Source organism: Oncorhynchus kisutch, linkage group LG21 (genome assembly GCF_002021735.2).
Source record: "Oncorhynchus kisutch isolate 150728-3 linkage group LG21, Okis_V2, whole genome shotgun sequence".
Classification (NCBI taxonomy): Eukaryota; Metazoa; Chordata; class Actinopteri; order Salmoniformes; family Salmonidae; genus Oncorhynchus; species Oncorhynchus kisutch.
Genome location: NC_034194.2, coordinates 29,528,018 through 29,548,986, shown reverse-complemented (window position 1 = coordinate 29,548,986; position 20,969 = coordinate 29,528,018). Strand labels below are relative to the sequence as shown.

At 43.7% G+C, this 20,969-nt stretch overlaps 1 protein-coding gene across 1 annotated transcript in view; it reads right to left on the bottom strand.

Annotated features, from left to right (window-relative positions):
- Positions 1-20,969, bottom strand: part of LOC109866240 (1-phosphatidylinositol 4,5-bisphosphate phosphodiesterase beta-4) — a 138,266-nt gene that overhangs the window by 11,843 nt on the left and 105,454 nt on the right. Inside the window, exons 22-26 of the mRNA XM_031800169.1 lie at positions 15,339-15,463; positions 14,171-14,222; positions 12,344-12,446; positions 10,157-10,321; positions 3,953-4,157 (exon numbers count right to left, since the gene is read on the bottom strand). Coding sequence (XP_031656029.1) covers positions 3,953-4,157; positions 10,157-10,321; positions 12,344-12,446; positions 14,171-14,222; positions 15,339-15,463 — 650 coding nt within the window. The remainder of the gene's footprint in view (positions 1-3,952; positions 4,158-10,156; positions 10,322-12,343; positions 12,447-14,170; positions 14,223-15,338; positions 15,464-20,969) is intronic.

Here is a 20,969-nt window from a genome sequence, read left to right as displayed (position 1 = left end):
CAATACTGCTTATGGGTTATCATCATAATGATTGCCTTGGCTTGGCTTAAGGACTAGTCAAATATGTTGTGTATCTCCATGCCTGTGTCTCTCTATAAGTGGCTATTACACTAGCTCTGCTACCATCCTCATTTGCTCTGTGTCATTACTTCTGATGTAGAATACACTGTAGGGCAGCACACCCTGAACGGAGGGACGGAAGGAAGGAGGGACAGTTTGTTAACTGTCTCTTGTCATCCTCTTCAGAACCTGGCCGTGACCCACTCCCCCGAGGGTGTCCCAGGGAGAGTGGGATGTAAACACATTTACAATTCATACATGCGTATTAATACACACGTGTTCATGTGTGAAATAGGACAAATATAAGCACCCACAAAAATTAATAGATATAATAATTAATCTCCCTCTTTCTTCTTCTCTTCTCTACCTCTCCTCTCTTCAAATTCTCCTCTATTCACCTCCTTCTCTTCTGTCCTCTTCTGTCCTCCCTCTCATCTCCTTCCCTCTCCCCAGAGCCTTCTGCATCCACTTCAGTATCTACTATGAATAAATTGAACGGATATGTAAATTGGACCGTGTGTGTGTGTGTGTGCGCGCGCGCGCGCGTGTGTGTGTGTGTGGTATGAAAGAGAAAGACAAAAGACCAGCTGAGAAAGGGACAACGCAAGCACACGTTCCCAGCTCTTCACACACACACACACACACACACACACACACACACACACACACACACACACACACACACACACACACACACACACACACACACACACACACACACACACACACACACACACACACACACACACACACACACACACACAGTATACACTAATAAGGTCTCCACTAGGGTTGCAAAGGGTCGGAAACTTTCCGATGCATTTCCAGAATATTTACGACATTTTTCCATGGGCAGTTAAGCCCAGGAATTTGGCTAAAATTCATCAAAAAAGTTAGCTTATAACAGTGAACCTTTTTTGTGGGATACACAAAAGGCAATTCTACGTCTTGTGGCATATTTTGGTTAAACTATCCCCAATTCAATGGAATTACAAACCTCTGCATGCACAGTGCATTCTTCCATCACATGTGCAGCTGATTCTCAAGATCTTGCACACTAATGAGATGCTATTGAGCCCACACTACTACACTGTCTGAGCCAAGGACTACATGCTTTCTGATAAGTTTTGATTACAATACTGGGTGAGGTGAATATATTTTAAATGACGTACATTATTTTTTGTTAACTAGTAAATCGTAGCCTACAGCAAACTGTGTTTAAATCATTTCTAACTTGTTTACAATTTCTGCTAGTTAGTTTTTGCTACCATGTGTGTTTTAGCTTGCTTGAGCCTGCTAACTGAGGAGTGTTAATTCACCTGTTTCCATACATGTTTCATTTTAAAACATTTATTTTACAAAGCAATTGTTTAACTGCTTAACTATTCATCTGTACATAGAATTATAATTTTTTTAACAAATTGTTTTCTAATCTTTAGAGGAAAATGCCACGGGCACTATGTGATGTGTGGAGACATTTCACTGCAGCTAATGTAGAGGGACAAGCTGTGTACATTTGCAAATACTGTGCCAAATCATATGTGAAGAACGCAACAAAGATGCAGAATCATCTGGTCAAGTGCAAAAAGTTCCTTCTGCGCTCACAACAAGCAACCTCTGACAAAAGTGAAAATGATGAATCAGACACCTTATCGATAGCTCATGGTCCTCCTAGATTCAGATGCTTTTTTTTTTACTCAATGGAGGAATGTTGTCAAAGAAATGCTCTTGCTCGAGCTGTGTATGCAACTGGTTCACCTCTGATGCTCACAGACAATGTGTATTGGAAGAGATTTCTGAATGTTATCCGCCCAGCATACACCCCTCCAACCAGACATGCTTTATCTACTCATTTGCTGGATGCAGAGTTCAAGTGAAGGTCAAGCAAATCATAGAGAAAGCAGACTGTATTGCAATCATCTCTGATGGGTGGTCGAATGTTCATGGGCAAGGAATAATTAACTACATAATCTCCACCCCTCAACCAGTATTCTACAAGAGCACAGACACAATGGACAAAGGACACACCGGTCTCTACATTGCAGATGAGCTGAAGGCAGTCATCAATGACCTTGGACCACAGAATGTATTTGCACTGGTGACAGACAATGTGAACATGAAGGCTGCTTGGTCTAAAGTGGAGGAGTCCTACCCTCATATCACACCCATTGGCTGTGCTGCTCATGCATTGAATCTGCTCCTCAAGGACATCATGGCACTGAAAACAATGGACACACTCTTACAAGAGAGCCAAGGAAATGGTTAGGTATGTGAAGGGTCATCAAGTTATAGCAGCAATCTACCTCACCAAGCAAAGTGAGAAGAATAAGAGCACCACATTGAAGCTGCCCAGTAACACATGTTGGGGTGGTGTTGTCATCATGTTTGACAGTCTCCTGGAGGGAAGGAGTCTCTCCAAGATATGGCCATATCACAGTCTGCTGATATGGACAGCCCCACCAAGAGGATAATCCTGGATGATGTATTTTGGGAGAGAGTGGTGGGCAGCCTGAAACTCCTGAAAGCTATAGCAGTAGCCATTGCATTGATTGAGAGAGACAATGAAATCCTGTCTGATGTTCAGACTTTGCTTGCAGATGTAAGAGAAGAAATATGTACTGCCCTGCCCACTTCACTGTTGCTCCAAGCAGAGGAAACTGCAGTTCTGAAATACATCAAAAAGTGTGAAGACTTCTGCCTGAAGCCCATACACGCCGCAGCGTACATGTTGGACCCCAAGTATGCTGGCAAGAGCATCCTGTTTGGTGCAGAGATCAACAAGGCCTATAGTGTAATCACTACCGTGTCTCGCCACCTTGGCCTGGATGAGGGCAAGGTTCTTGGCAGTCTGGCGAAGTACACTTCCAAGCAAGGGCTTTGGGATAGAGATGTAATATTGCAGTCGTGCCAACATATCTCATCAGCCACCTGGTTTAAGGGACTCTGTGGATCTGAGGCTCTTCCCCATGTTGCCTCCATCATCCTCTAAATCCCACCAACATCAGCCGCCTCAGAGTGCAACTGGTTTGGGAACACACACACCAAAGCACGCAACAGGCTGACCAGTACAAGGGTTGAAAAATTGGTGGCCATTCAGGCAAATCTGAGGCTTTTAGAGCCTGACAATGAGCCATCCTCAACAAGGTTGGAAAGTGAGAGTGAAGATGAGGCCTCAGAGTCTGATGTTCAAGAAGTGGACATTGAGGAGGTCCAGGGAGAAGACATGGAAGCCTGAGAGGAAGACAACCAAAGCTTTCGTTTCTAGACTATCATTTTACAGATGTGATGTGATGGATCATTGGGGATCCTTCCATATTCCATTTCTTTTGCTGTTCAGTGAAATCATCCCATGTGAAGAGTCAACTCATTTAATTAAAGTTAAATTCGTAACTAAATTGTTTTTAAAATGTATATTGGAAGGATTTAATCATTTGCAATTATGTCTAATTATGATGAGATAAAAGGTTTATGTGTCTGTCTCCGTATGATATGGTAAATATATCCAATGCAAAAAACATCTACATTTAAATGAATATTAATTTGCATATTTTTTCGTTAATTCCCATATATTCCCGTTAATTCCCACAGAAAGTTTCCACCTCCGAACATTCCCCAAAATGTTGCAACCCTAGTCTCCAAACTCGAGTGTTTATGAGTGAATAATATAGAGTTCAGTAGCACACATCTGTAGACCAATAGGGGTTCTCTCACACACACACACACACACACACACACACACACACACACACACACACACACACACACACAACACACACACGCACACACACACACACACGGCCTCTGCTGCCCCTAACCTACAATTCTGAAGAGAAAGTACAACTGTGTATTTGCAAGGGAGCGAGTGTGTGTGTGTGTCAATGTGTCTCCTCACCTCCGAAGCCTTCGGGTACGTAGGTCTTAAGTACTATGTTACAGAAGACGGTGGGTAAAGACAGAGGCTTGTTCCCTTCGTTGCGTAAAGAGATGTGTCTGTATCCTGCCTGTAGACCCTCCAACGGTAGAATCCTCTGACCTATCAGCTTATTATTGTCATCATACACAGCTACACGCAGCACAGCCAGGTCTGGTAAAATCACCTGGGTGAGAGAGAGGGAGGGGGAGAGAGGGACAGAGAGTGAGAAAGACAGAGAGAGAAATAGGAAACAGAGTTAAGATTCATACCCTTTTCACTAGAATGACTCAGTTTGTAAGGTAGAACATGTTATCACAGAGCAGTGATGACAGTAGCATATGCCCAGCAGTGATGACAGTAGCATATGCCCAGCAGTGATGACAGTAGCATATACCCAGCAGTGATGACAGTAGCATATACCCAGCAGTGATGACAGTAGCATATGCCCAGCAGTGATGACAGTAGCATATGCCCAGCAGTGATGACAGTAGCATATACCCAGCAGTGATGACAGTAGCATATACCCAGCAGTGATGACAGTAGCATATACCCAGCAGTGATGACAGGAGCATATACCCAGCAGTGATGACAGTAGCATATACCCAGCAGTGATGACAGTAGCATATACCCAGCAGTGATGATAATAGTATATACCCAGCAGTGATGACAGTAGCATATACCCAGCAGTGATGACAGTAGCATATGCCCAGCAGTGATGACAGTAGCATATGCCCAGCAGTGATGACAGTAGCATATACCCAGCAGTGATGACAGTAGCATATACCCAGCAGTGATGACAGTAGCATATACCCAGCAGTGATGACAGTAGCATATACCCAGCAGTGATGACAGTAGCATATACCCAGCAGTGATGACAGTAGCATATACCCAGCAGTGATGATAATAGTATATACCCAGCAGTGATGACAGTAGCATATACCCAGCAGTGATGAGAGTAGCATATACCCAGCAGTGATGACAGTAGTATATACCCAGCAGTGATGACAGTAGCATATAGCCAACAGTGATGACAGTAGCATATACCCAGCAGTGATGATAATAGTATATAGCCAGCAGTGATGACAGTAGCATATACCCATCAGTGATGACAGTAGCATATACCCAGCAGTGATGACAGTAGCATATACCCAGCAGTGATGAGAGTAGCATATACCCAGCAGTGATGACAGTAGTATATACCCAGCAGTGATGACAGTAGCATATACCCAACAGTGATGACAGTAGCATATACCCAGCAGTGATGACAGTAGCATATACCCAACAGTGATGACAGTAGCATATACCCAGCAGTGATGATAATAGTATATAGCCAGCAGTGATGACAGTAGCATATACCCATCAGTGATGACAGTAGCATATACCCAGCAGTGATGACAGTAGCATATACCCAGCAGTGATGACAGTAGCATATACCCAGCAGTGATGACAGTAGCATATACCCAGCAGTGATGACAGTAGAATATACCCAGCAGTGATGATAATAGTATATACCCAGCAGTGATGACAGTAGCATATACCCAGCAGTGATGATAATAGCATATAATAGCATATACCCCGCAGTGATGATAATAGCATATACCCAGCAGTGATGACAGTAGCATATACCCAGCAGTGATGATAATAGTATATACCCAGCAGTGATGACAGTAGCATATACCCAGCAGTGATGACAGTAGCATATACCCAGCAGTGATGACAGTAGTATATACCCAGCAGTGATGACAGTAGCATATACCCAACAGTGATGACAGTAGCATATACCCAGCAGTGATGATAATAGTATATAGCCAGCAGTGATGACAGTAGCATATACCCATCAGTGATGACAGTAGCATATACCCAGCAGTGTTGAGAGTAGCATATACCCAGCAGTGATGAGAGTAGCATATACCCAGCAGTGATGACAGTAGTATATACCCAGCAGTGATGACAGTAGCATATACCCAACAGTGATGACAGTAGCATATACCCAGCAGTGATGACAGTAGCATATACCCAGCAGTGATGACAGTAGCATATACCCAACAGTGATGACAGTAGCATATACCCAGCAGTGATGATAATAGTATATAGCCAGCAGTGATGACAGTAGCATATACCCAGCAGTGATGACAGTAGCATATACCCAGCAGTGATGACAGTAGCATATACCCAGCAGTGATGACAGTAGCATATACCCAGCAGTGATGACAGTAGTATATACCCAGCAGTGATGATAATAGTATATACCCAGCAGTGATGACAGTAGCATATACCCAGCAGTGATGATAATAGCATATACCCAGCAGTGATAATAATAGCATATAATAGCATATACCCAGCAGTGATGATAATAGCATATACCCAGCAGTGATGACAGTAGCATATACCCAGCAGTGATTATAATTAGCATATACCCAGCAGTGATGACAGTAGCATATACCCAGCAGTGATGATAATAGCATATACCCAGCAGTGATGATAATAGCATATACCCAGCAGTGATTATAATTAGCATATACCCAGCAGTGATGACAGTAGCATATACCCAGCAGTGATGATAGAAGCATATACCAAGCAGTGATGACAGCAGCATATACCCAGCAGTGATGATAATAGCATATAAACCGCAGTGATGACAGTAGCATATACCCAGCTGTGATGACAGTAGCATATACCCCGCAGTGATGATAATAGCATATACCCAGCAGTGATGACAGTAGCATATACCCAGCAGTGATGACAGTAGCATATACCCATTAGTGATGATAATAGCATATACCCAGCAGTGATGACAGTAGCATATACCCAGCAGTGATGACAGTAGCATATACCCATTAGTGATGATAATAGCATATACCCAGCAGTGATGACAGTAGCATATACCCAGCAGTGATGACAGTAGCATATACCCAGCAGTGATGACAGTAGCATATACCCAGCAGTGATGACAGTAGCATATACCCAGCAGTGATGATAATAGCATATACCCAGCAGTGATGATAATAGCATATACCCAGCAGTGATTATGATTAGCATATACCCAGCAGTGATGACAGTAGCATATACCCAGCAGTGATGACAGAAGCATATACCAAGCAGTGATGACAGCAGCATATACCCAGCAGTGATGATAATAGCATATACACCGCAGTGATGACAGTAGCATATACCCAGCAGTGATGACAGTAGCATATACCCCGCAGTGATGATAATAGCATATACCCAGCAGTGATGACAGTAGCATATACCCAGCAGTGATGACAGTAGCATATACCCATTAGTGATGATAATAGCATATACCCAGCAGTGATGACAGTAGCATATACCCAGCAGTGATGACAGTAGCATATACCCATTAGTGATGATAATAGCATATACCCAGCAGTGATGACAGTAGCATATACCCAGCAGTGATGACAGTAGCATATACCCAGCAGTGATGACAGTAGCATATACCCAGCAGTGATGACAGTAGCATATACCCAGCAGTGATGACAGTAGCATATACCCAGCAGTGATGACAGTAGCATATACCCAGCAGTGATGACAGTAGCATATACCCATTAGTGATGATAATAGCATATACCCAGCAGTGATGACAGTAGCATATACCCATTAGTGATGATAATAGCATATACCCAGCAGTGATGACAGTAGCATATACCCAGCAGTGATGATAATAGTATATACCCAGCAGTGATGATAATAGTATATACCCAGCAGTGATGACAGTAGCATATACCCAGCAGTGATGACAGTAGCATATACCCAGCAGTGATGATAATAGTATATACCCAGCAGTGATGACAGTAGCATATACCCAGCAGTGATGACAGTAGCATATACCCAGCAGTGATGACAGTAGCATATACCCAGCAGTGATGATAATAGTATATACCCAGCAGTGATGACAGTAGCATATACCCAGCAGTGATGACAGTAGCATATACCCAGCAGTGATGACAGTAGCATATACCCAGCAGTGATGATAATAGTATATACCCAGCAGTGATGACAGTAGCATATACCCAGCAGTGATGACAGTAGCATATACCCAGCAGTGATGACAGTAGCATATACCCAGCAGTGATGATAATAGTATATACCCAGCAGTGATGATAATAGACTGTAGCTAGGCTCTCCACTATCTGTTTCGAACATTAGCCCATATACAAGGCCATTACAGAACCATTAACTCATCAGCAAGCACACATTCACACATCCAGGGAGAGGAGCTTTGTGTGTGTGTGTGTGTGTGTGCGTGTGTGCAATACGTATGTTTGTGTGTCCAGGGAATGGAGCTGTATGTATGTGTGTGTGTGTGTGTGTGTGTGTGTGTGTCCGCACGTGCGATGGAAGTCCAGACAGCTGTGTATGCATGCATGTCTAAATGTGTGAATGTCTGTGTTTAAGTTCAACTTGCAACTCTGCCAGTCTTCTGCCACACACACCCCCCCTCCCCACACACACCCAATCTCTGCCCCACTTCCCTCCTTCTCTTTCCATTCTCTCTCCCCCATCTCCACCTTTTCTATTTGTTCTCAAGGTACTCTACCCCTCTCCTTTATTCTCCCTTGGTTTCTTCGCTATTTCCAGATATTGTACTTTCTCTCTGGTTCTATCCTTCAACCTAATCCTTTCTTCTCTTCCTCTCATCCCCATTCTGTCTCTAATCTTCTCTTCCTCTCATCCCCATTCTGTCTCTAATCTTCTCTTCCTCTCATCCCCATTCTGTCTCTAATCTTCTCTTCCTCTCATCCCCATTCTGTCTCTAATCTTCTCTTCCTCTCATCCCCATTCTGTCTCTAATCTTCTCTTCCTCTGTTTGTTCTCTTTTTTCTCTCTTTGTCTTGCCTTCTCTCCTCTCTCATGTTATACATCTGTTATCCCCTTTCTCTCTTCCCTCCATGCCTTCTCCCCCTCTCCTCTCCGCTCTTCCCTCCATGCCTTCTCCCCCTCTCCTCTCCGCTCTTCCCTCCATGCCTTCTCCCCCTCTCCTCTCCGCTCTTCCCTCCATGCCTTCTCCCTCTCCTCTCCGCTCTTCCCTCCATGCCTTCTCCCCCTCTCCTCTCCTCTCTTCCCTCCATGCCTTCTCCCCCTCTCCTCTCTTCCCTCCATGCCTTCACCCCCTCTCCTCTCCGCTCTTCCCTCCATGCCTTCTCCCCCTCTCCTCTCCGCTCTTCCCTCCATGCCTTCTCCCTCTCCTCTCCGCTCTTCCCTCCATGCCTTCTCCCCTTCTCCTCTCCGCTCTTCCCTCCATGCCTTCTCCCTCTCCTCTCCGCTCTTCCCTCCATGCCTTATCCCCCTCTCCTCTCCTCTCTTCCCTCCATGCCTTCTCCCCCTCTCCTCTCTTCCCTCCATGCCTTCACCCCCTCTCCTCTCCGCTCTTCCCTCCATGCCTTCTCCCCCTCTCCTCTCCGACTCTTCCCTCCATGCCTTCTCCCCCTCTCCTCTCCGCTCTTCCCTCCATGCCTTCTCCCTCTCCTCTCCGCTCTTCCCTCCATGCCTTCTCCCCTTCTCCTCTCCGCTCTTCCCTCTATGCCTTCTCCCCCTCCTCTCCGCTCTTCCCTCCATGCCTTCTCCCCCTCTCCTCTCCGCTCTTCCCTCCATGCCTTCTCCCCTTCTCCTCTCCGCTTTTCCCTCTATGCCTTCTCCCCCTCTCCTCTCCGCTCTTCCCTCTATGCCTTCTCCCCCTCTCCTCTCCGCTCTTCCCTCTATGCCTTCTCCCCCTCCCCTCTCCTCTCCTCTCTTTCTCTGCAGACACACTGAGTAGTTCTAAGTACCACAGGGACATCAATTCCCTCCCAATCCCCTCCAACTCACCCCTCTCTCCCTTTGCTACTCCCTAAGCTGTTAAACTCCAATACCTACCAGTAAACAACCAATGCAGCATTGTATGAACTGTTCCATTTCCCTTCCATTCTTTTCTATTCCATTTCCTATACCTTTCTAGTGTTCTCCCCTTCTACATTTTCTTTTCCTGTCTTCTTCTCTACATTCAGCCATTTCTCCAGTCTCTCCTGTCTAATACCTCTCCCGCTCTTCCATTCCTCTCTCCTACTCCCATCTCCTCCTATTCCCTTCATATCATATACTATCCCATCCCTCTCTCCTCCTCCCTCCCATCTACATCCATGTCCTCTCCTCCTTCCATCCCTCACTCTCTCCTCTCCTCTGTACCTTCCTGAAGACGAAAGGTTCTTCGTTGTAGGCGGGGTTCAGGCCGTTGTTCATCACCATGCGGGTGCGGAACTCTTTGCGGATGGTATCCGTGGGCAACCCATACATGTCCACCTCTACGTAGGTCCCAATCTTCTTATCAGACAGGAACTGACCAGAAAACACCTGAGAACATACACATCCAGTCAAACAACAATTAAATACAATATAATACAACTTTTTTGAAAATGGCCAAATGATTGGACATCATTTTTTGTAATATGCTCACATCACTGACATGGATTTTTAGCTAGCGGTGGCTAAAGTTAGCTGAAGTTTGTAATGGCTGTTTAAAGAAAACTGGACCACAGATGTACATCTTGTCCTGGCCTATAGACTACTTTCAGGGTGAGGAACCATCTAACATTAAGTTGTAAAATAGTAAACTTCACACAAGTGAGCTTCAGATTTCCCATCTTCTCAGCGCATGTACAGTTGAAGTCGGAAGTTTACATACACCTTAGCCAAATACATTTCAAATCAGTTTTTCACAATTCCTGACATTTAATCAGAGTAAAAAAATCACTGTCTTAGGTCAGTTAGGATCACCACTTTATTGAACGAATGTGGAATGTCAGAATAATAGTAGAGAGAAGGATTTATTTCAGCTTTTATTTCTTTCATCACATTCCCAGTGGGTCAGAAGTTTGCATACACTCAATTAGTATTTGGTAGCATTGCATTTAAATTGTTTAACTTGGTTCAAATGTTTCGGGTAGCCTTCCACAAGCTTCCCACAATAAGTTGGGTGAATTTCTGGCCCATTCCTCCTGACAGAGCTGATCTAACTGAGTCAGGTTTGTAGGCCTCCTTGCTCGCACATGCTTTTTCAGTTCTGCCCACAAATGTTCAATAGGATTGAGGTCAGGACTTTGTGATGGCCACTCCATTACCTTGACTTTGTTGTCCTTAAGCCACAACTTTGGAAGTATGCTTGGGGTCATTGTCCATTTTAAAGACCCATTGCGACCAAGCTTTAACTTCCTGACTGATGTCTTGAGATGTTGCTTCAATATATCCACATAATTTTCCATCCTCATGATACCATCTATTTTGTGAAGTGCACCTGTCCCTCCTGCACCCCCACAACATGATGCTGCCACCCCCGTGCTTCACGGTTGGGATGGTGTTCTTCGGCTTGCAGGCCTCCCCCTTTTTCCTCCAAACGATGGTCATTATGGCCAAACAGTTCTATTTCTGTTTCATCAGACCAGAGGACATTTCTCCAAAAAGTACGATCTTTGTCCCCATGTGCAGTTGCAAACCGTAGTTGTTGTTTTTTATGGCGGTTTTGGAGCAGTGGCATCTTCCTTGTTGAGTGGCCTTTCAGGTTATGTTGATATGGGACTTGTTTTACTGTGGATATAGATACTTTAGTAACGGTTTCCTCCAACATCTTCACAAGGTCCTTTGCTGTTGTTCTGGGATTGATTTGAACTTTTCTCACCAAAGTACGTTCATCTCTAGGAGACAGAATGTGTCTCCTTCCTGAGCGGTATGACGGCTGCGTGGTCCCATGGTGTTTATACTTGTGCACTATTGTTTGTACAGATGAACGTGGTACCTTCAGGCATTTGGAAATTGCTCCCAAGGATGAACCAGACTTGCGGAGGTCTACAAAAACATTTTTGAGGTCTTGGCTGATTTCTTTTGATTTTCCCATGTCAAGCAAAGAGGCACTAAGTTTGAAGGTAGGCTTTGAAATACATCCACAGGTACACCTCCAATTGACTCAAATGATGTCAATTAGCCTATCAGACGCTTCTAAAGCCATGACATCATTTTCTTGAATTTTCCAAGCTGTTTATAGGCACAGTCAATTTAGTGTATGTAAACTTCTGACCCACTGGAATTGTGATACAGTCAATTATACGTGAAATAACCTGTTTGTAAACCATTTTCAGAAAAATTACTGTCCTAACCGACTTACCAAAACTATAGTTTGTTAACAAGAAATTTGTGGAGTGGTTGAAAAACAAGTTTTAATGACTCCAACCTCAGTGTATGTAAACTTCCGACTTCAACTGTATTGCTTTTCTCTCTTGGTTTCTTATTAATACGGTGATCATATGCAGATACACTACAATAAACCCCATCTACCTCCATCTCCCTCTCTGTGCTGTGAACTTTGAACTCTTAACCTCCTACCTGTACACTGCAGGTAGCAGCAATAACCCCGTCCACAGGTGTCTCTGAGAAGGGGTCAAACATCCTGTCTGAGCGACGCATGAAATCTGGCTTCAACAGATACCTGGGAAGAGAAAGAAGGGACGGTGGCCCAGTAGGGGCCCCCAAAAAATCGAACTCTATGTTTAAAGGGGGAATCTGCAGTTGCTACATCCATTTTTGGACTTATACATTAATGATATTTACCCATTGATTTTTGAAGGATATAATTTATAAATGCCTCATGAGCTTAGTTCAACTGACATACTCCATCAGAACCCAAAATATAAGCTTGTTTTACTCCAATGTTTGTAAACAAAGTAAATTTAAACAAACACTGTATAGCCTGGTTCAAACTATCATTTTCATATCATGGATGGTCAGTCCTTGCATCCACAGCTGTGTCTGTGAATTTGAGAGTGGTTATATTTCTCCCCATCCCTCAGCTTTGTACCGAAACAGGGGTGGGGAGTTTGTTTTGTTATTGTTTCTACTGCTGTTTGCCGCTCTAAACACGTTCTGTAATGTGCTAGTATAGTGTTTATATATGTGTTATACAGTGTTTTCAGCTCTTTTAACAATTACATCTAAATTGTGTTGTAGAGATGGTGCATAACTATTTTCCATATCAAGATAAATGGATTGGTGGTGGTATCAATCAGTACAAAAAGCATAATTAGTGCTAGATCATTTATATTCCTGCTCACACTGTTACAGTAAATTAGCCTGAATCCAAATGATGATGACAATGATTGTGATTCTACCCTGTGTGTGTGCCAGCTGAGTTAGGACGGGAGATGCATTAGTAGAGACCTGTGTGTGTGTGCCAGCTGAGTTAGGACGGGAGACGCATTAGGAGAGACCTGTGTGTGTGCCAGCTGAGTTAGGACGGGAGATGCATTAGGAGAGACCTGTGTGTGTGTGTGTGCCAGCTGAGTTAGGACAGGAGACGCATTAGGAGAGACCTGTGTGTGTGCCAGCTGAGTTAGGACGGGAGATGCATTAGGAGAGACCTGTGTGTGTGTGTGTGCCAGCTGAGTTAGGACAGGAGACGCATTAGGAGAGACCTGTGTGTGTGCCAGCTGAGTTAGGACGGGAGGTGCATTAGGAGAGACCTGTGTGTGTGCCAGCTAAGTTAGGACAGGAGATGCATTAGGAGAGACCTGTGTGTGTGTGTGTGTGTGTGTGTGTGTGTGTGTGTGTGTGTGTGTGTGTGTGTGTGTGTGTGTGTGTGTGTGTGACATTAGTTAAGGGTGAAAGTCAAATTAGAAAAGCATTAGGAGAGACCTGTGTGTGTGTGTGCATGTGTGTGACATTAGTTAAGGGTGAAAGTCACATTAGAAGAGCATTAGGAGAGACCTGGGTATGTGTGTGTGTGTGTGACATTAGTTAAGGGTGAAAGTCAAATTAGAAAAGCATTAGGAGAGACCTGTGTGTGTGTGTGTGTGTGACATTAGTTAAGGGTGAAAGTCACATTAGAAGAGCATTAGGAGGTAGGGGTGTTACTGTCATTACTGATCTCCTCCCATATGAACTATCTGACTTTAGTAGTGAAAGCCCCAGGACAGAGGAAGAGGGGGGAGAAAGGAGAGATAGGGGAGACAGAGAGAGAAAGGAGAGAGACAGCGCATGATAGCGGGAGAGAGAGATGATAAAAGGTGGGGAGCCCCATCAATGAGATAGTGGCAGAGTGAGCCCCCCGGCTACCACTTATGAGATGTGAAACGCTTTAATTGTTGAGCTTTCGGGAAAGGAAGGGGCAGATAAAGGGATGTAAGGAGGGTGGGGGATGGAGAGAGGAGCACTAACCCACAGGATCCGTTGTACTCATACTTTCCCTGGTTCAACTGCATGGCCAGATCTGAGACAAGAGAGAGTCCGAATAGGTGTTATTACAATGGAAATCATAGACACACACACAGTCACATGCACACACACTCTTCTTGAAGCGTACACACACATTATGCCAACAGACATAGACATACACACACAGATTACATTTTTCTGGTTGATTAAATTAATTTGTGACATGTTGATTTCTTCAAAAATTCAAGAGTCATATTCTGGAGTGTTGCTGTGCTCAACCCAGAGGGAGAGAAGAGAAAAGGGGGAATCATCCACCTTACTGACATCTTCTCCTCTATCTCTCTCACTTTCCCCCGACCCTCACCCCCTCCAGCCCTACACATGCCCACTCACAGGGAGCCATATGTTCCAACCCCATCACCCTCAGACATGGGGCAGCATCTGCTGACTACAGGGTTCACAGTGTGTGTGTGTGACAGATGAAGAGAGCGAGAGAGCCACTGTTACAACATAATATGACATTTGAAATGCCTTTATCCTTTTGGAAATTATGTGAGTGTAATGTTTACTGTTTAGTTTCTTATTGTTTATTTCACTTTTGTTTACTATCTATTTCACTTGCTTTGGTAATGTAAACACATGTTTCCCATTGCAATATAGCTCCCTAAATTGAAATTGACAGGAAGAGTGAGAGAGAGAGATAGAGAGAAAGAAATAAAGAAAGGAAGAGAGAGATATAGAGAGAGAGACAGGAAGAGAGAGATAGAAAAACAGAGAGAGAGTGTCTGTGAGAGCATGTGTGCTGTAGGGGGTAACATGACTCATCATGAATAGGAAGCACATAATAAGTAGTCTGTATGTGTGTCGCATGTGAATCTATTAGTGTATGTGTGTCGCATGTGAATCTATTAGTGTATGTGTGTGTCGCATGTGAATCCATCCATATGTTTGTGTGGTGTGTGTCGCATGTGAATCCATCCATGTGTGTGTGTGTGTGTCGCATGTGAATCTATAATTGCACGTGTGTGTGTGTGTTCAATCCCTCAACCCTCAGACGGGAGAGTTACAGAGAAACAGTGGTATAGTGCTACGTGAGGTGTGTGTGTCATGTGAATCTATGTATGAGTCTGTATGTGCAGTTTGATTAACATGTTCCAGTACAGTACAGTACCTGGGGTCTGGTAGTTAAGGGAGACCATCTGGCAGCCTGCGTTCCAGAAGATCTGAGGCATGTAATTACTGGAGTCCACCCTGCCTCCTTTAGGGTAGATCCGACTCATCTGACGCTTGTTGTAGCTGGACGCCAACATTCAGGACTTAACACAGGGACAGAGGGAGGGAAAGGGTGTGTGTGTGCGCTTGTTCGTGTGTACATACATGTGGAAGTTGTGTGTGTCTATGCGTGCATGTGTGTGGTGTATGTAGGTATGTTTGATCAGTAGGATTACATGGTACAGCACCTGAGGTCTGGAAGTTGAAACAGTGGTGTGTTTGTCTGTAGCGAGTCGAACGGGCCGCAGACCTATTTTTAGAAGGGAACAGCTTGTGTCCTGCATTCCCACTGGAATGTGTGTGTGTTCCCCATTCCAAAGGCACTTCGGTCTCTCCCAGAGGAACTAGGGCAGTTTTCCACAGATGGATACTGTAAACAAACAACATCTAGTATCCAGCAGAGTCCAGCCCTATCATGGGCTCATATCTGGGTGACCTAAAACTGCAAAGTTACAACTGTTGCAACTTGGTAAATTCTGGTCCAGGGGGCGTGCTTTTTTCCACGCCAAACTTGGTGCAAAACGGCGCCTACTAGAAACCTAGCAACATTCAGAGTTCAATTGTTCCCTTTTTGAGAAGTAGAGTCACACGAGAGAAGGGAGAACCCAAGAGACAGAATCACCACTAGAGGTCGACCGATTAATCGGAATGGCCGATTAATTAGGGCCGATTTCAAGTTTTCATAACAATCGAAAATCTGTATTTTTGGGCGCCATTTGCCCAATATATTTTTTTTATACCTTTATTTAACTAGGCAAGTCAGTTAAGAACACATTCATATGTTCAATGACGGCCTAGGAACGGTGGGTTAACTGCCTGTTCAGGGGCAGAAGGACAGATTTTCACATTGTCAGCTCGGGGGATCCAATCTTGCAACCTTACAGTTAACTCGTCCAACACAATAACGACCTGCCTCTCTCTCGTTGCACTCCACAAGAAGACTGCCTGTTACGCAAATGCAATAAGCCAAGGTAAGTTGCTAGCTAGCATTAAACTTAAAAACAATCAATCATAATCACTAGTTAACTACACATGGTTGATGATATTACTAGATATTATCTAGCGTGTCCTGCGTTGCGTATAATCTGACTTAGCATACAAGCATACAAGTATCTAAGTATCTGACTGAGCGGTGGTAGGCAGAAGCAGGCACGTAAACATTCATTCAAACAGCACCTTCGTGCGTTTTACCAGCAGCTCTTCGTTGTGCTGTTTATGACTTCAAGCCTATCAACTCCCAAGATGAGGCTGGTGTAACCGAAGTGAAATGACTAGCTAGTTAGAGCGCGCTAATAGCATTTCAAACGTCACTCGCTCTGAGCCTTGGAGTAGTTGTTTCCCTTGCTCTGCATGGGTAACGCTGCTTGGATGGTGGCTGTTGTCGTTGTGTTGCTGGTTCGAGCCCAGGGAGGAGCGAGGAGAGGGACGGAAGCTATACTGTTACACTGGCAATACTAAAGTGCCTATAAGAACATCCAATAGTCAAAGGTTAATGAAATCCAAATGGTATAGAGAGAAATAGTCCTATAATTCCTATAATAACTACAACCTAAAAGTTCTTACCTGGGAATATTGAAGACTCATGTTAAAAGGAACCACCAGCTTTCATATGTTCTCATGTTCTGAGCAAGGAACTTAAACGTTAGCTTTCTTACATGGCACATATTGCACTTTTACTTTCTCCAACACTTTGTTTTTGCATTATTTAAACCAAATTGAACATGTTTCATTATTTACTTGAGGCTAAATAGATTTTATTGATGTATTATATTAAGTTAAAATAAGTGTTCATTCAGAATTGTTGTAATTGTCATTATTACAAATAAATAAATAAAAATCGTCCGATTAATCGGTATCGGCTTTTTTGGTCCCCCAATAATCGGTATCGGTGTTGAAAATCATAATCGGTCGACCTCTAATCACCACCAAAACAAAACATTGCCACCAATACCTTTTTGGTATTTTCCCAAATCGGAATATAAAGTTGCATTAAACTATGTAGCTTTTTAGTGAGTGATTGCAGTCAGCATGACTGACCAGATGAATAGCATCGACTTCATGGATAGTTGCATTGTTTTTGGAGGTGAGTCATCTGTGAATTACAGTACCAGTTGAGATAGTTTGGGATGAGTTGGACCGCAGAGTGAAGCAAAAGCAGCCAATAAGTGCTCAGCAACTCCTTCAAGACTGTTGAAAAAGCATTCCAGGTGAAGCTGGTTGAGAGAATGCCAAGTGTGCAACGCTTTCATCAAGGCATAGGGTGGCTACTTTGAAGAATCTCAAATATAAATATATTTTGAATTGTTTACCACTTTTTTGGTTACAAATCAAATCAAATCAAATCAAATGTATTTATATAGCCCTTCGTACATCAGCTGATATCTCAAAGTGCTGTACAGAAACCCAGCCTAAAACCCCAAACAGCAAGCAATGCAGGTGGAGAAGCACGGTGGCTAGGAAAAACTCCCTAGAAAGGCCAATACCTAGGAAGAAACCTAGAGAGGAACCAGGCTATGTGGGGTGGCCAGTCCTCTTCTGGCTGTGCCGGGTGGAGATTATAACAGAACATGGTCAAGATGTTCAATGTTCATAAATGACCAGCATGGTCGAATAATAATAAGGCAGAACAGTTGAAACTAGAGCAGCAGCACAGTCAGGTGGAAGTTGAAACTGGAGCAGCAGCATGGCCAGGTAGACTGGGGACAGCAAGGAGTCATCATGTCAGGTAGTCCTGGGGCATGGTCCTAGGGCTCAGGTCAGTTGAAACTGGAACAGCAGCATGGCCAGGTGGACTGGGGACAGCAAGGAGTCATCATGTCAGGTAGTCCTGGGGCATGGTCCTAGGGCTCAGGTCCTCCGAGAGAGAGAAAGAAAGAGAGAAGGAGAGAATTAGAGAACACACACTTAGATTCACACAGGACACCGAATAGGACAGGAGAAGTACTCCAGATATAACAAACTGACCCCAGCCCCCCGACACATAAACTACTGCAGCATAAATACTGGAGGCTGCAACATCCACATAGTTATTCTACAATGTATAAAATAAGAATAAAGAAAAACCCTTGAATGAGTAGGTGTGTCCAAACTTTTGACTGGTCCTGTATCAAGTGTACTGCTACAGTTGAAGTCGGAAATTTACCTTATACATTTAAGTTTACCTTATACATTTAAAATCTGTTTTTCACAATTCCTGACATTTAATCCTAGTAAAAAATCACTAGGTCAGTTATTTTTACCTTTATTTAACTAGGCAAGTCAGTTAAGAACAAATTCTTATTTTCAATGATGGCCTAGGAACAGTGGGTTAAATGCCTGTTCAGGGGCAGAATGACAGATTTGTACCTTGTCAGCTCGGGGGTTTGAACTTGCAACCTTCCGGTTACTAGTCCAACGCTCTAACCACTAGGCTACCCTGCCACCCCAGTTAGGATCACCACTTAATTTTAAGAATGTGAAATGTCAGAATAATAGTAGAGAGAATGATTTATTTCAGGCTTTATTTCTTTCATCACATTCCCAGTGGGTCAGAAGTTTACATGCACTCAATTAGTATTTGGTAGCATTTCCTTTAAATTATTTAAATTGGGTCAAACATTTCGGGTAGCCTTCCACAAGCTTCCCTCAATAAGTTGGGTGAATTTTGGCCCATTCCTCCTGACAGAGATGGTGTAACCGAGTCAGGTTTGTTGGCCACCTTGCTCGCACACACTTTTTCTGTTCTGCCCACAAATGTTCTATAGGATTGAGGTCAGAGCTTTGTGATGGCCACTCCAATACCTTGACTTTGTTGTCCTTAAGCCATTTTGCCACAACTTTGGAAGTATGCTTGGGGTCAATTTCCATTTGAAAGACCCATTTGCGACCAAGCTTTAACTTCCTGACTGATGTCTTGAGATGTTGCTTCAATATATCCACATAATTTTCCTCCCTCATGTTGCCATCTATTTTGTGAAGTGCACCAGTCCCTCCTGCAGCAAAGCACCCACACAACATGATGCTGCCACCCCGTGCTTCACGGTTGGGATGGTGTTCTTTGGCTTGCAAGCCTCCCCCTTTTTCCTCAAAACATAACAATGGTCATTATGGCCAAACAGTTCTATTTTTGTTTCATCAGACCAGAGGACATTTCTCCAAAAAGTACGATCTTTGTCCCCATGTGCAGTTTTTTATGGCGGTTTTGGAGCAGTGGCGTCTTCCTTGCTGAGCGGCCTTTCAGGTTATGTTGATATAGGACTCGTTTTACTGTGCATATCGATACTTTTGTACCTGTTTCCTCCAGCATCTTCACAAGGTCCTTTGCTGTTGTTCTGGGATTGATTTGCACTTTTCGCACCAAAGTACGTTCATCTCTAGGAAACAGAAAGCATCGCCTTCGTGAGCGGTATGACAGCTGCGTGGTACCATGGTGTTTATACTAGCGTACTATTGTTTGGAATACTAACGTACTCAGGTGTTTGGAAATTGCTCCCAAGGATGAACCAGACTTGTGAAGGTCTACAATTTTTAGATTTTCCCATGATGTCAAACAAAGAGGCACTGAGTTTGAAGGTAGGCCCTGAAATACATCCACAGGTACACCTCCAAATCACTCAAATGATGCCAATTAGCCTATCAGAAGCTTCTAAAGCCATGACATCATTTTATGAAACTTTACAAGCTGTTTAAAGGCACAGTCAACTCAGTGTATGTAAACTTCTGACCCACTGGAATTGTGATACAGTGAGTGAAATAATATGTCTGTAAACAATTGTTGGAAAAATGACCTGTGTCATGTACAAATTAGATGTCCTAACCGGCCCTGCCAAAACTATAGTTTGTTAACAAGAATTTGTGGAGTGGTTGAAAAACGAGTTTTAATGAGTCCAACCTGAGTGTATGTAAATGTGTATGTTCTGACTTCAACTGTATCTTACGACAGCGATTGGGCTGAAGCTGTCTAGTAGTGTGTGTTGTCTACTGTTAGCTCAGTGTGGTTATCTAAAGGACTATTGAGATACTTAGCGACATGATATTTGTGCTAGTTGGCAACTATGCATGCTGCATAGCAACATTAGCTCTAGCTGAATGGGCAAAGCTAGCTCCATTGATCCACTATTAATGACAATCATGTAATGTTAGCTATCTACAGAGTCACTTGTTGCTTGCCTTTCATTGAGCTCATTTCAAATGAGGCCGCGCAACTGCGCATCTCCCGCGGTTTGTGGCATAGCAGGCACGAGCAAACTCTGAGGGGATTCCCTCTCTAGCATTCTTCCTCTCTCACACACATTTACTTTGTCACAGGGAACGTCCGAACTCTGACCAATCAGCTCGGCTTTGAATGTTGCTAGGTTACCCGTGGGCGTGGTTTTGCACTAAGTTTGGCATGGATAAAAAGGTCCAAGGGACTCACTATGGATATTGGTTCTGTTGCCGTCTAGAAAATCTAGGGAGTCAGTCACTTTTGATGCCGTAATTCATTAATAAGAATAGTAACATAAAGGACTATGGACTCATCTGGACATCTTGTTTATCGTGTCTATGTTGC